The 13,075-nt window shown below is 38.0% G+C and overlaps 1 protein-coding gene across 3 annotated transcripts in view; it reads left to right on the top strand.

Annotated features, from left to right (window-relative positions):
- Positions 1 to 13,075, top strand: part of LOC131044523 (DNA repair protein XRCC2 homolog) — a 120,150-nt gene that overhangs the window by 94,755 nt on the left and 12,320 nt on the right. For all 3 annotated transcript variants that reach the window (XR_009105686.2, XM_057977868.2, XM_057977867.2), the window contains one exon: positions 11,390 to 11,527. Coding sequence is in view for 2 of the 3 variants with exons in the window: in XM_057977868.2 (XP_057833851.1) it covers positions 11,390 to 11,527 (138 nt within the window). In the remaining variant the exon portion in view is untranslated. The remainder of the gene's footprint in view (positions 1 to 11,389; positions 11,528 to 13,075) is intronic.

The following is a 13,075-nucleotide window of genomic DNA, read 5'->3' as shown; positions in this document are numbered from 1 at the left end:
AGGGTTTCTCCCTGAAAGATTCCCCACACAATGCAACAAGGTGGGAATCAACAATAAATTCCCATTATGCCCATATATAATTAATTACAATCCTGTTACAATTAATTACATTCCTGCCAAAAATGGCGTCCATTGTGCATTGAATGCACCATCATCCATCAAGCTCGCCCAATAAATCATAAATGCAATAAATATGCCTCCATGCAAAATCGCCCCATGATGCCATAAATGCACCATCATCTCCTGAACGTGATGGCTACATGCAAAAAGAATCTGCCATAATGCCTTAAATGTGACGGCTACATGCAAAAGATGCTCCATTAATTCTTCATGCGTTGACCCGGCTGCCACTTGGCAAGAAACCTTTGGAGAGAGAAAACTTCAGGAGAGAACAATTTGATCCATGACGAATTTTCTTAAAGTTTTTCGAACTTTCCTTGCTTTGGAGGAGATTTTTAATGATTTTCCACCATCTCCTATTTTTTAGGAATTTTCCACAAATTAGGGTTTCAAGTCCAGGAGGGAGAGAATTCTCCTATGAATCCAAATCTTTAAATTTTTTTGAAATTTGGATGTGATTTGATGCTTGAGAATGGATTTTTCAAAATTTTTCTCGGGGGAAAATTTCTTATTCAGTTCATCCCTGATTCCTTCCTTGCCTTAGAAATTTTCATGTGTTAGACAAATTCCTTAGTTTTTCGGCTTGAGCATGGAATTCATTTTGCATGGTGGAATTCATCATTTCATCCTTGGCCATGGGAGTCTTCCAGTATCTTTTGAGCGTGAAATCATCTTGGAGTAGAAATTTCATCATCATTTAAACCTTCCTTTCCTGTCTTTGAACTTGGGCGTTGAACTGGCTTGATGAAGGAATTCATCCTTTACACATTTTCCAAGGCCTAGGCATTTTAATGCCTTTCCTTGACCAGAGCATTGATTCTTCCCTGCCATGGAATTTCAAACTTTCTCCATTTTTCCATGCCCTTTGTGTTTTGGTGTCCTCCTTCACTACTAGGCACTATTCTTCATTGAGGGAGAAATTCATGATTTTTAACATTTTCCTTCATCCCCTCCATTTGGTGCCCTACTATTCCCTAGGGTGTTATTTCCCTTTGGTCAAGGAATTCAATGAATTCCAAATTTTCCCTGTTGACTCCATTTTGGTGCCCTCCACAGTGCTAGGGCGAAATTTCACACTGAAGGAGGAATTCATACTTTGTTTGAATTATCCATCATCCCTTGAAGTTGGCGCCCTATGACCTTCTTGGGTGGTTTTTTGACCTTGTCATGGAATTCTCTATTTGTCCTTGCTTACATGCTTTCTCCTATTTAGCGCCCTCCTAAGGAGTAGGGCGGAATTTGACTGAGGTGAAGGAATTCACAATTTTTCAAACTTTCCATGTTGACCTCATTCTGGCGCCTTTGGTGGTGAGGAGGAATTTGGCAATTCCATGCTATCCATGGAGACTTCATTTTGGTGCCCTAACCTGGCTTTGGGCGGATTTTGACCATGAAAGAGGAATTCTTGGTTTTTTCTTTATTCCTCCATGTCTCCTTCATTTTGGTGAATTTTTGGGCCTCTTCCGGATCAGGCTACCATATATGGATTTGATGTGATTTCTCGGACAGACAAATTTCTCGAGCTTTCCACTTCAGGAATGGGCTTCCAATACTTAGCCAATTTTGACTAATTCTATCTGCTTTTCAAACCTTCCGGATTTAGAAGTAGTCGTGAATGCTTGATCTTCATTGCTTGCTTGAATGGTCTTGTTAGAAATAAAATTTCCAAAAATAGAAACTTTCAGAACATCAGCGTTAGACCCCAAAACAAGACACAGGAATGACTTACTATAAATAGAAACGTACTAAAAATAGAAATTACGAAAAATAGTAAGTTTGATTTTTGCCAAAATGAAGACATTCTGGGACTCAGTAAAATCCTTAAAAAATAGGAACTTTCTAAAAATAGAAAGTTGCTCCGTTTTCGCTCAAATTTTACTGGGAGGCTCCTTAAAGGGTCTTGACTATAGTTCCATGTTCAGTTTTTCCAAAACCCTAATAGAAACCCCTAAAATCTAGGACTAAAGGCAAAAACCCTAAAATTGACAAAACAAGCCCTAGACTTCATCAAATTCACCCAAACGAAAAGCAAACTTAATCAATTTGACCCCGGAACACTCGCAAAGCAAAGAGACTGGAGAGACTGTTGCGAAAAGACCCAAAAAACAAAGCCAAAAGACCGAAGGGGCCTAAAAAGAAGGGGGTCCCCACTTGCAATGGGGCGATGTGTGAAAAGGTCACAACAGGTTCTTAGGTGTTGGTTTTGGGTTGGAAGTTGGTTTAGGTGTGGAGGTTGGTTCGGCTGTTTTCCCAACTGCCTTAGGCCATCTTTGCCTTTCCCTTTGAAGTTGTTTAATAACTTTTGCTAGAGTTTCAATGTTAGATGGGGGTGAGCAGCTTGAATAGTCATATCTAAGTTTGGTCATCCATATTGTGTATGTGTAATTTGCACAAATGGTACAAAATACAATATGTTACTGATAATCAATAATTCAATGGCAACTGCCAAATGCTAAAAGTAAATCAATATGGTTTATATTAATCTTCTAGAAATATTCATTTGCATCCACTGCATGGCTTCATCCAATTAATATAATAAGACATATTGATATAACTATGAACTGCATTCAACCTTTCGTGCCCTTTACTTTCTATATTTGGATTAAGAAAAGTAATGATTTGGAATGTTCTTAAAAGAATAAAAACAATAGCGTAACATTCATATGGATATCAAGGGTATGCTAAAATATAGTGATTTGTTTACTGAATACAGTTAAAAGGTAATAACCAAATGTCAATGTTGAGAAAACATGCCTTGTTTTAACTTTAAGGACATGCTAAGAGTAACCAGCTATTAATATGTGCATACAACATTTGTAAAATTGATGATCAACAAAAACAGTTGATTGGTAATCAACTCTTGGATACCTATGCAAATTAAATTATCAGTTGCATGTCTATGATCAAATTGCCCCTAAGTTCTTTTTGTATTAATTTTGATCTAGATCAACCAAGGTCTGTGGTAAGCTTGGCCAAAATGGAACTAAGTTTTCAGCCTAGTCTACATCTTGCATGGTTTCATCCAAATTCTTGCCCTCGGACTGTAGATTCAGCCCAAATACATCTCAACATACCCAGATTGAATCTGAAGGCCCACAAAAGGACCTTGGAAGACCTCAGGGCAACCCAAGGAGAATCCACCTAGGACCCAAAAAAGTAATAATTTTTTAATAAAAAATAGAATAAAACAAACTTCTTAACCCTAAGCAACAGCTTTTGTCAATCTCAATTAAGGCTGATGGCCATGAAGCTAGTTCAGAGTGTCATTCGCATGGTGCAGCTAGTAGGAGCAGCACCAACACTGCTTCTCCTTCCAACAAATTAGCTAATGCCAGTGATACTCTCAATGAAAAGCAATATGATGATTCCTATTAATTTTACATGTGCAATGTATAATATACATGGGGTGGTGAAACTATTGTAAGAAAGAAATGTTGGACAACAAAGAAATATAAATATAGAATAGTGATGCAAAGCTGCTCAAATGGTCAACTGTCAAACAAGATACAGAAAAAAATGGTAGATTGCTATATCTAAATCTTTTGCCTGAATTTGAGCTCCAAACTCCATTGGATTTGCTTGATGACCATGTGTTAGAAGCTGATACTAAACTGTTGACGTGTATTTTGTACACAATCAAACACAGAATAAAATACCCAAGGGTACCTTATCCTCTCTTGAATAAAGCCTCTGATTGCTGAAGATGTCGCAAAAAAAGGATCAATCAGGATGACTCCAAGGTTCTTTGATGTAGGGTCTCTACGCGTGGATAAGCACCAGTGGTCGTTGTGAATGCTGTTTCATCAAGGGGCCTTACGTTTTCCGAGCTGCAGGAATAAGATTTCCTAAAACTAACAAGTTCTCAAAAAGATCAAAGGTAGGGTTTGCAAGGGATGAATTCTAATCTAATCTTAAGAATGACTCAATGTAGGCTAGATTTGGCAAGATTCTACCAATTTCAATATTGCCAAAACACAACAACTCAACTGAAATTGATGCGATCTTCTAAGGTGACTTAATGATTTTCCAATTCATCAAGGATCATAGACACTACCATGAAGGTACATATCAATAGTTCAATGATGATTGAAGGTTTAAGTAATCCAAATATCTCCAGTTGACCACACAAGGCGTTCTTACAGTCGGTAAGAAGCTAGTAGTTTGGAACGTGAATCTCACCAAAGATCAAGCCCAACACTTAGTCCTTCAAATTTAAATACTACTTCGACCAAGAATGATTCAAGAAAGTAAGCAACCATGAAAGTAGCCACAAGAATTGCAATAAAACACCATAACTTCAATATTTTATTGATCTCAAAGCCAAAAATAGACAACAATTGCTTAAAATTCTGTCTTCAACGCTCTAATCTTCTAATTTCTAACTTACTCTCTCTAATCTCTCATTTTCTAATGACAAAATGAAAATGAATGAGGGTATATATAGCATCCTCAATTACAATGAACGGCCCGGATCAAAAGAAGATCAACGGCTGAGATTCTGACACCTAAACCCTAATTAGGGTTTATTACAAAAAGTTCCCCTTTTATTGAACAATATTAAATGCATAGCCAAATATTTAATTGGCACAAAAATCTAGGAAACATAGACCAATGATAATTAAGGTGCCACATCATCTATAACAACTTCTCTTCTAGAACCTTGTTCCCTTTCCAATGCTCCTTCTTAGCATATGCAATGAATCTGGACACAATTCCTTCAATCTCAGCAATAGGAATCTCTGGAAGATTCCTCATTCGTTCTTCCAAGTGGATGACCTGATCGAAGGCCTTGAGAAGAGCTACATCCCATCCAGGTTCGAGTTCTTTGATTTTCTCAATCAGGAGCATAGTAGCGAACATTTGATCCCTTTGCTCATCTGTGATAACATTCTCATCTTTGCAAAAGATGACCTTGACCTTCTCCTCCAACTCTTGAAGATTCACATCTGTCTCATCTTCAATCCTTCTGCCAAGAATAGAACATAACACCTCAAACACCTTGTCCTGAATTGGATGGATGACCTCCTCAACTTGATTGCATTTGGTGCTAATGTCTTCGAAAAGAACTTCCTTCACCTGGAGTAAAGTTGACCACTGGAGTAAATTATGAGCTCCTCCATCATTATCTTTTCTTGTGCTAGGATCTTCCTTGGTGTTTGCTTGATTACTTGCAGAACAGGAATGATAACATCTCTAGTGTGGGCAAAGGCGGCTACTGTTATCATTAGGTTGTGAATGATCTCAAGGACCTGGATAGCTCGATGGGTGGTCTGCATCATTCTTGTTGCGAACTCAATGGCAACAGTATGAGATTTGTCAATCCAAGAGCTCATAAGCTGGACCAAGCTCTTAACTCTTTCTGCCTCACCAACTGATTCAAGGTGAAGTGCTTGCACAGGAGACACTGCTGGATCTTGACGTCCCAAAGGCTGATTGAGATGGCTAAAGTAGCCTCTCCAAGCACCGACCTCTCTCTCAAGCTTTCTATTCTTTTCCATTTCTTCTTTAAGCTTGTCTTTAAGTGCCTCAAATGAATCAGTTGCCTCATCTAGTGTCTGCTCGGCGGTGAGTGGACCAAGCTCAAATGTTTCTACATCATACTCTTCTGCAAGGATTTCACCTTCATACTTGTCCACTGCCGGTGTAGCTATCTGTAACTTCCTGGACCCTGTCTCATCTCTGATCATCTTGGACATCTTGGTGGCCTTCTTCCTTTCTGTTACTCCCTGAGAATTTCCTACAAGGCTCTCTAAGTCAATTACATTATCTTCATCTTCGATCACAATCACCCTTGTTAGCCTCTCTTTCAACCAATCTGGAATGGCGGATCTTGTCTCTCTAACTTGTATCTCTTTAGGCAACGGTTCTTCTTCTCGGAGAGGAGATGTCACTACATCATTATTCTTGTCTTCATGTAGCTCATTAACTTGAGGAGATTGACTTGATGAACGTTGAGACGCCTGCCCTTCTTCGTGTGTATCATTCTGTACCATTGATTCCATCGATTCCTCAACTTCAGGTACCCTCTTCTCTTGTCCTACATTCTGACTTGTCCTTTTTTCATGTCGAGAAGATGTACCAGATGAGCGATCTCGATTGGCCTCTTGTTTCTTCTTGGAGGGTTCTCTTTTCTCAGGTCTCTCTTTCCTCTTCGCACCTCTAGGATGGGGATTGCCTTCACTTGCACTTCGAAGATTACCTTCACTTGTGCTTCTAGGATGAGGATTGCCTTCACTTACACTTGTACCTCCTTCCCCTGGTCTTTCTTCCAAAGTAAAAGTCATAGGCATGTTCTGTTCTCTCAACTTTTGATGTTGCACATCAACCCATTTGCGAGTACAAGACAAAACTGGAGCCATCAAAGCTTTTAAGTCAAAAACCTCAAGTTCATTCCAATCTATCTTCACTGCTTTGTCTTCTCGGTCATAAGATGATTGGAGATGTCTGCCACTGTCCTGAGCTTGATCAGCCACTCTGTAAACTTTGCATTTCCTGATGAAATCCAAAGGTAACCTGGAATGCATCTTTCTTTTCACTTCTAAATCATCTGAGAGATTCATCAAAAAGTCCTCTATCTGAAATTCGTGCTTGTATTTTCTACCAACTGTTTCTTCTATATATCCATAAGGATCAAAATTCTCTCTCAAGGCAAAGAATGAAAATGAATATAAGGCCAACTCTTTCTCTGCATCATCCATGGCTAGAGCATTAGGACATACCTCAACTGAATTCCCTTGTATGATAGGCACAGGAATTCCATTTCCATGCCTGTGTCTGAATGCCTTTGCATAAGCCGCCAACTGTCGAGTTACCTCAAGTAACACTATCCTGTCTGTCGGATATCTTGGCAACATATATGGAGGTGAAGGACACCCATGAACTCTAATATATGTAAATTTTTTGGAATTGGATGAACCAAGCATCATACCTCTTCACAAGCTCCTGTGCATCTTGAGATAACCGGTTGTGAATCCCGCCTTGCAATGTCCTAGTGATGTTCATAGTGAAGGTATCATTGACTAACTTGTAGTCACTTCTAGGTGGATGATGCAAATGGACATAAGAATCACAAACTCTGACTTCTCCGGGCCCTCTTCCGATCACTCCTCTGTGAGGTAATCCTGCATATTCAAAACTCCTGATCAAGGCATATATGATGTATGAACTCATGTGGAAGGATTTGGTAGCCTTCAGTCTTCTTAACTGCACATCCAAGCAATGGCTAATAATTCTAGCCCAATGAATTGTTCCTTTCCCTTGAACTATCACTTGGATGAAGTAGAACATCCACTTCTCAAAATAGAAGGCTTGAGGAGCGCCTGTAACTCGATTGAGCAAAGTTATCAAATCTCTGTACTCCTCCTGGAAGTCGATCCTATGTGGTGTGTTGGGAATCTTGCTCAAGCGAGGATGACTTTTGAGTAACCAATTCTTATTGATAATGCTCAAGCAAGTGTTTGGATCATCTTCGTACATAGATCTAGCTCCTTCCAAGCTTTTGTAAATCATATCTTTATGTTCTGGTAAATGGAGAGCTTCACTGATAGCCTCTTCTGAAAGGTAAGCCAAAGTGTTTCCTTCCTTGGACACGATTGATCTTGATTGTGGGTTATAATGGCGGGCGCACTCGATCATCAGCTCATGGCACAAGATTGTTGGAGGGAAACCGGCTGCCTTGATAATGCCACTTTCAATTATTCTCCTTGCGACAGGTGATGGCTTTCCAATGTAAGGGACCTCTCGAAACTTCTTCACACTGAAGTTTCCCAAGTTGGTATCTCCAATGTTGCTCCATTTTGACACGATCTTGGTCTCCAATTCTTCATTCCTTTGATCTTCCTTCATGAGAGCTGGACGACTAGTGGATGCTCCTGCCTTTGGGGTCGCCATCTTGACACCTACACAACATTTCATAATGAGTAATATATTTTGCAATTTAAACATTTAGGAAACTTCATGGTAAATCTTTGAATTATCATTTCCTAAATTTAACTACGCAATTTGAAATTCAAAATTCAAAATTTCAACATTGAGACTAGGAAGATCTTGCCATACCTCCACTTGAGAACTAATTCTAAGAAATGATGCAAAATTAGGCAAGCTCGCTAGGCAAAATGTGGGTCGAGGCTCTCCCTTTAGCAAAATGTTCTTCCTCTAGACTTCGCAATCATTAATTCTACCACCTTTGTCCTTCAATAAAATTCGCTCCTCTTAAATCAGATTTCGCACTCCTTCTTTGCTTCTCCAAATCGCACTTGAGTGAATGATTGAATGATTGATTAAAATGTTTCAAAACACCAATATTATATAGGCGCTTACTACCTCATTTCCCATAGGCCGACTTGGTGAAAATAGGCCAAAAATAAACAAAAATTAATAAAAGAAGAGGCCGACTTTATAAAAATATTAAAATGATACCCCAAGCGCTCTATCTTTTTACTTTAAATTAATAATAATTAATTTCGAAATGCCTCAATTAATAAATTAAAAAAAAAAAAAAAAACGATTTTCCAAGGCTCCAAAATTAATTATTAAATGCCATGCGCCTTTATTAAATGTCAATTTAATTTTTTTTAAAAATATTTTGGAGTTTTAGCGAAATTGGCATTTAATGTGTTTTAGAGGACATTGGCGCCTAGGCATGGTAAAAATATCAATTTGTTAATAACCTCGCTCTGGTCCCTGGGAGAGGGATAGGAGCGCCTTTTCATTTTTGGCCTTGTATTCCTTGCTTTCACGTTCAAAATCTCTTCCTGGACGTCCAAAATGGGATTTTCATTTGGAACTTTGAGTGTAATTTATTTGATCTTTGGAAGGAGCTTGCCTTAAAGCATTTTCGCCTTGGTCCCTTGGTGAGGGACAGGAGCGATTTTTGTCTTTGTCCTTGGTCTTTATCTTCCAAATTGCCAATTCATGTTGGGGGGTAAGCAATGATCTTTATTGTTCATTCTATGCATGTCCAACTCGCTTTCTCAAGACAAAATGAGCTTTTCCAAGGATTTTCGCCCTGGTCCTCCAATGAAGGACAGGAGCGATTTTTACATTTGAACCTAGGATCGTTGATTCTTGGGGTCAATTCTTTGTCCATCATTTTCGAAAGACATTTCCCATCTTGTATCACCTTGTCTTGGCGTGGCTTTGGAGGAAAATTGTTGATTTTATAGAAATCGCCCTGGTCCTCCAGTGAAGGACAGGAGCGATTTTTAGTCCATAGCACAAATTCTTAACCACATCAATATCTAATTATCTTCAAGGCATAAAACATCATTCCTTATTCCATCTTGAGTCTTGGAAACGAAAGTAGCATTCCAAAACGTTAGGCTATTAGGCATATTTGAAGATTTCGCTCTGGTCCCTTGGTGAGGGACAGGAGCGCCCTAGCCCATTTTCATCAAATTTTGCGGTCCTTGCAACTTCATTCCATCTTGAAGCACTTTAAATATCATTGCCATCTCGTGCCTTGGCCTGGATTCGTCCCAATTTAGGAAGGAAGACTTGATAATGTGTTTTTCGCCCTGGTCCCTTGGTGAGGGACAGGAGCGCCTTGGCAATTATGAGCACACTTATGTTTTGCTAACTTTCAAAATTATCTTCAATGGATTGATTACGCCTTCCTTCATTCATCTCAAACTTGAAACTCGCTTTACCTTTGCCAAAAATTTGTCTTGTGAGAAAATCGCTCTGGTCCCTTGGAGAGGGACAGGAGCACCTATTGCAACTTGGGTTGATTCTCTCCTTTGTAGGCCACTCAAGTTATATTCAACGAATAAAACACACTTCCCTTGACCTCTTCAAATCGCGAAATCACTTAAATCTTGCAAGGATAATGCAAATTCGGAATTCAAGCTCCGGTCCTTCAGTGAGGGACAGGAGCGCCTTTTGTCCTCAAGGCCAAATCTTTTCATTTTTCATCTCAAATTTCCTTTGCTGGGGAAGATATCATCTTTTTACAATCCATGAACGAGAGCCCAAATCCAAAAAAGGTCCAAGAAGGTGTGTACAAAGAAAATCGCTCTGGTCCCTTGGTGAGGGACAGGAGCGAATTCATCTTGCTAGACAAAAAGTTCAACCTTTCAATGCTTTTAACTATGTCTGGATACTCCATTATGCTCACTTCATTCTTCCTTGTACCCTTGATGCTTCAATTTGACCAATCAAGGCCAAGAATAACCCTGACAAACCATTTCGCCCTAGTCCTTCAGTGGAGGACAGGAGCGATTTGTCTTAATCCTTCAAATTTCATCATTTTCAAATCTTCAAAATCCTTGAAATCATCAAGTCATGTCCAATCACCTCCCTTGGAGACCCTGCACAAAACAATTGAAGGAAGTTAGAGACAAATATGCACTAAATAACATTTTCGCCTTGGTCCCTGGGAGAGGGACAGGAGCGATTTCACCTTTATAAGCCAAAATACCCACAATTTAGGTCTTCAATCACTTCACCAAGCAGGGTTAGGTCATCTTCAAGGCCAGGGACCAGTTAGCAAGCCTTCAAAAATTTGGTCAAAATTTATCCAGACAAAAAATGTACAATTCCATCATTAAAATGCTAACACTTAGACATAGCTTGAATTTTCCCCAAAATCCTGATTAGACCTAACCTGAGACATACTTGACTTTCTGACAGGCTTATCCTACTTCAAAAATTGCAATCTTCGGGAGGATGCTTAATAATCTTCAAAATTTGACTGGACTCGGCTTGAAAATATCCAAAAGAAACCCCCTTTGCTTAACCCTAGTCCAAACAACTCACTCACTTACTCAAAACCCTAAAAGCAGAGAGAAGAACAGGCAAAACAGAAGCAAAAAAAAAAAAGGGGGTCCCCATTTTAATGGGGCGATGTGTGAAATGGTCACAACATGAACATATGCTGTAAAATCATAGATAAAATGGAAATCTTTTGGGAGCACATGAAGTAGATTCTGTAACATGTCTAGAACCAAAATATTTTTACAAGTACTTAAAGATGACATAGTGTAGTTGTTACGATTAGTTCTAATTCCTCTACACCACTAAATAATGATAAAATATTGTTAATCTGTTTTTTTCTACTGTTGAGTATAGTTTCTATTCTTAAATATTGTTTATGCTTTTTGACATTTTGTTGTTTTACTGTAATCTACTAATATCTTTCCATTTTTAGAAATCTGCTGTTGGATATTTTGGTGATAGATTGCACAAAAGCTCAAACATTATTATTTAAGGCTACAGACATAATTATATTACTTTTTATTAAATCTTAATTTCATTTGATTTGCTTTCTCAGGAAATCTCTATCTTTGCAAGTTGTTTCAGAAACTGTTGTTCAAGAACTACGCCATCTTTTACAAATCAATCCCATGTTAGTATTGGCCACAAAACCCACTATCTATAGTACGGGACCATCAGAAAATCTTGTGGGCAGGTACATGTTCTCTTGTTTAGACTGATTTCTTTTCGTTTAGATATTCCATTAGATTATTCTATGGAATATTTAGTCTTGATCTTATGTGTTTTTATTTATTTCTTATATAAAAATAAATTTATTAATTCAAAGTGATCCTTTGTCTTTTTCATTGTGTATGATATTTTTTTCTGGATTCTTTGTTGGATTCTATATTCTCATTTCTTTCTACATTCTCTGCATCCGAAATATCTTTCTATAAACATTGAAGAAGATAAAGTGAGTCTGTGCCACAAGTAAAAGTTGACTGGTGTCACATTTTTCTTCGTGTTGGGTGAATGGAAAATAAATATTTCAAGAACAAAAATAGTATTTCTCAAATCTTATGAATTTTGAGTCAATCTAAAACTTCAATTGTAATTAGAACACTGTACATCTATTATAGCCACATTTCAATGTACATGGCTATTATCTAGCTTATTGGTGGACTTTCACATCCCAAGCTATGTGATCCCTCATAATCTTGCAGAAGGCAATTATAGTAGGCTCTGCCATGGCCTTGCCTAAGTAATGACTGTTTAGATAAAATCCCATTAGAAGGCATGATGAAATATAGACATCGACAATGATGCTGATTAAGTGCCATAATTGTTCATGGATCCTTATCTTTTGTCTTTTTCATTTCTAGGAGCAATGACAGTGTCTAAGAGAAGAACAATTTAACTTGAATATTTAGAATGCATTACAATTGTAAAGAATTAATTAATTTATGGTCACTCGTGGCTTTAATTGCTTGGTATCGAAAGAGTTATTTTTTGTATTTTTTGCAGCCATACAATTTTTTTGTATTGTTTTAAGTTTCAAGCCTAATCCTTGTCCTTTAGTCAAACACGAGTCATATTTCCATCTTTGACTTGTTTGTCCATATTGTTTCTGTTGTTTCCCATCCAAGATTTTTCAGGAACAATAAGAAACAGTTCTCAAATACATGCATTAGAACTGAGAAAGTGTTCAAATGGTGAAGATATTCAGAGTCTAACTATAATTTACTCAATTTAGACTCAAATTAGTAAGTAGAGCTCAATGAACATACCCAGCACCCCCATTCCCCTCCAGAAAACAATTTCCATAGCAGCAAACTGCCACCTGTACACATCCATGATTCTGATTCGGCAACTTAGATAATATGACATAATAGGTCTGTTCATTTTAAAAGCTCAGATTATGTTCATGTACAAACAGAATACTCCTCACTCCATACCTGTCCAGCAGCTCAAGAAGCTACAGATTAAATACCTCGTACACGAATTGTTATAGTAAACTAGATCCAATTTGGAAGATATTCAAAGTTTTTTGTTCATGTATAGGATGCCTCTGGCATTTTATTTTCAACACATTGATTAGCCAACTCAAGGAATTTTCTGAAGTTCACACAAGGAATTTTCTTAAGTTCAGCACATGATTGTGCAATTTTGCCAAAATTGTTTGTCTGCGTGCTAATTTAGACGGGATCTTGTGAAAATGTACTATGATTTTCAATTAGATAATATGCAATCTATAGATATTAGT

Source organism: Cryptomeria japonica, chromosome 9, assembly GCF_030272615.1.
Source record: "Cryptomeria japonica chromosome 9, Sugi_1.0, whole genome shotgun sequence".
NCBI lineage: Eukaryota > Viridiplantae > Streptophyta > Pinopsida > Cupressales > Cupressaceae > Cryptomeria > Cryptomeria japonica.
Note: the sequence above shows the minus strand (reverse complement) of the source record. Positions and strands in the feature narration are given on the sequence as shown.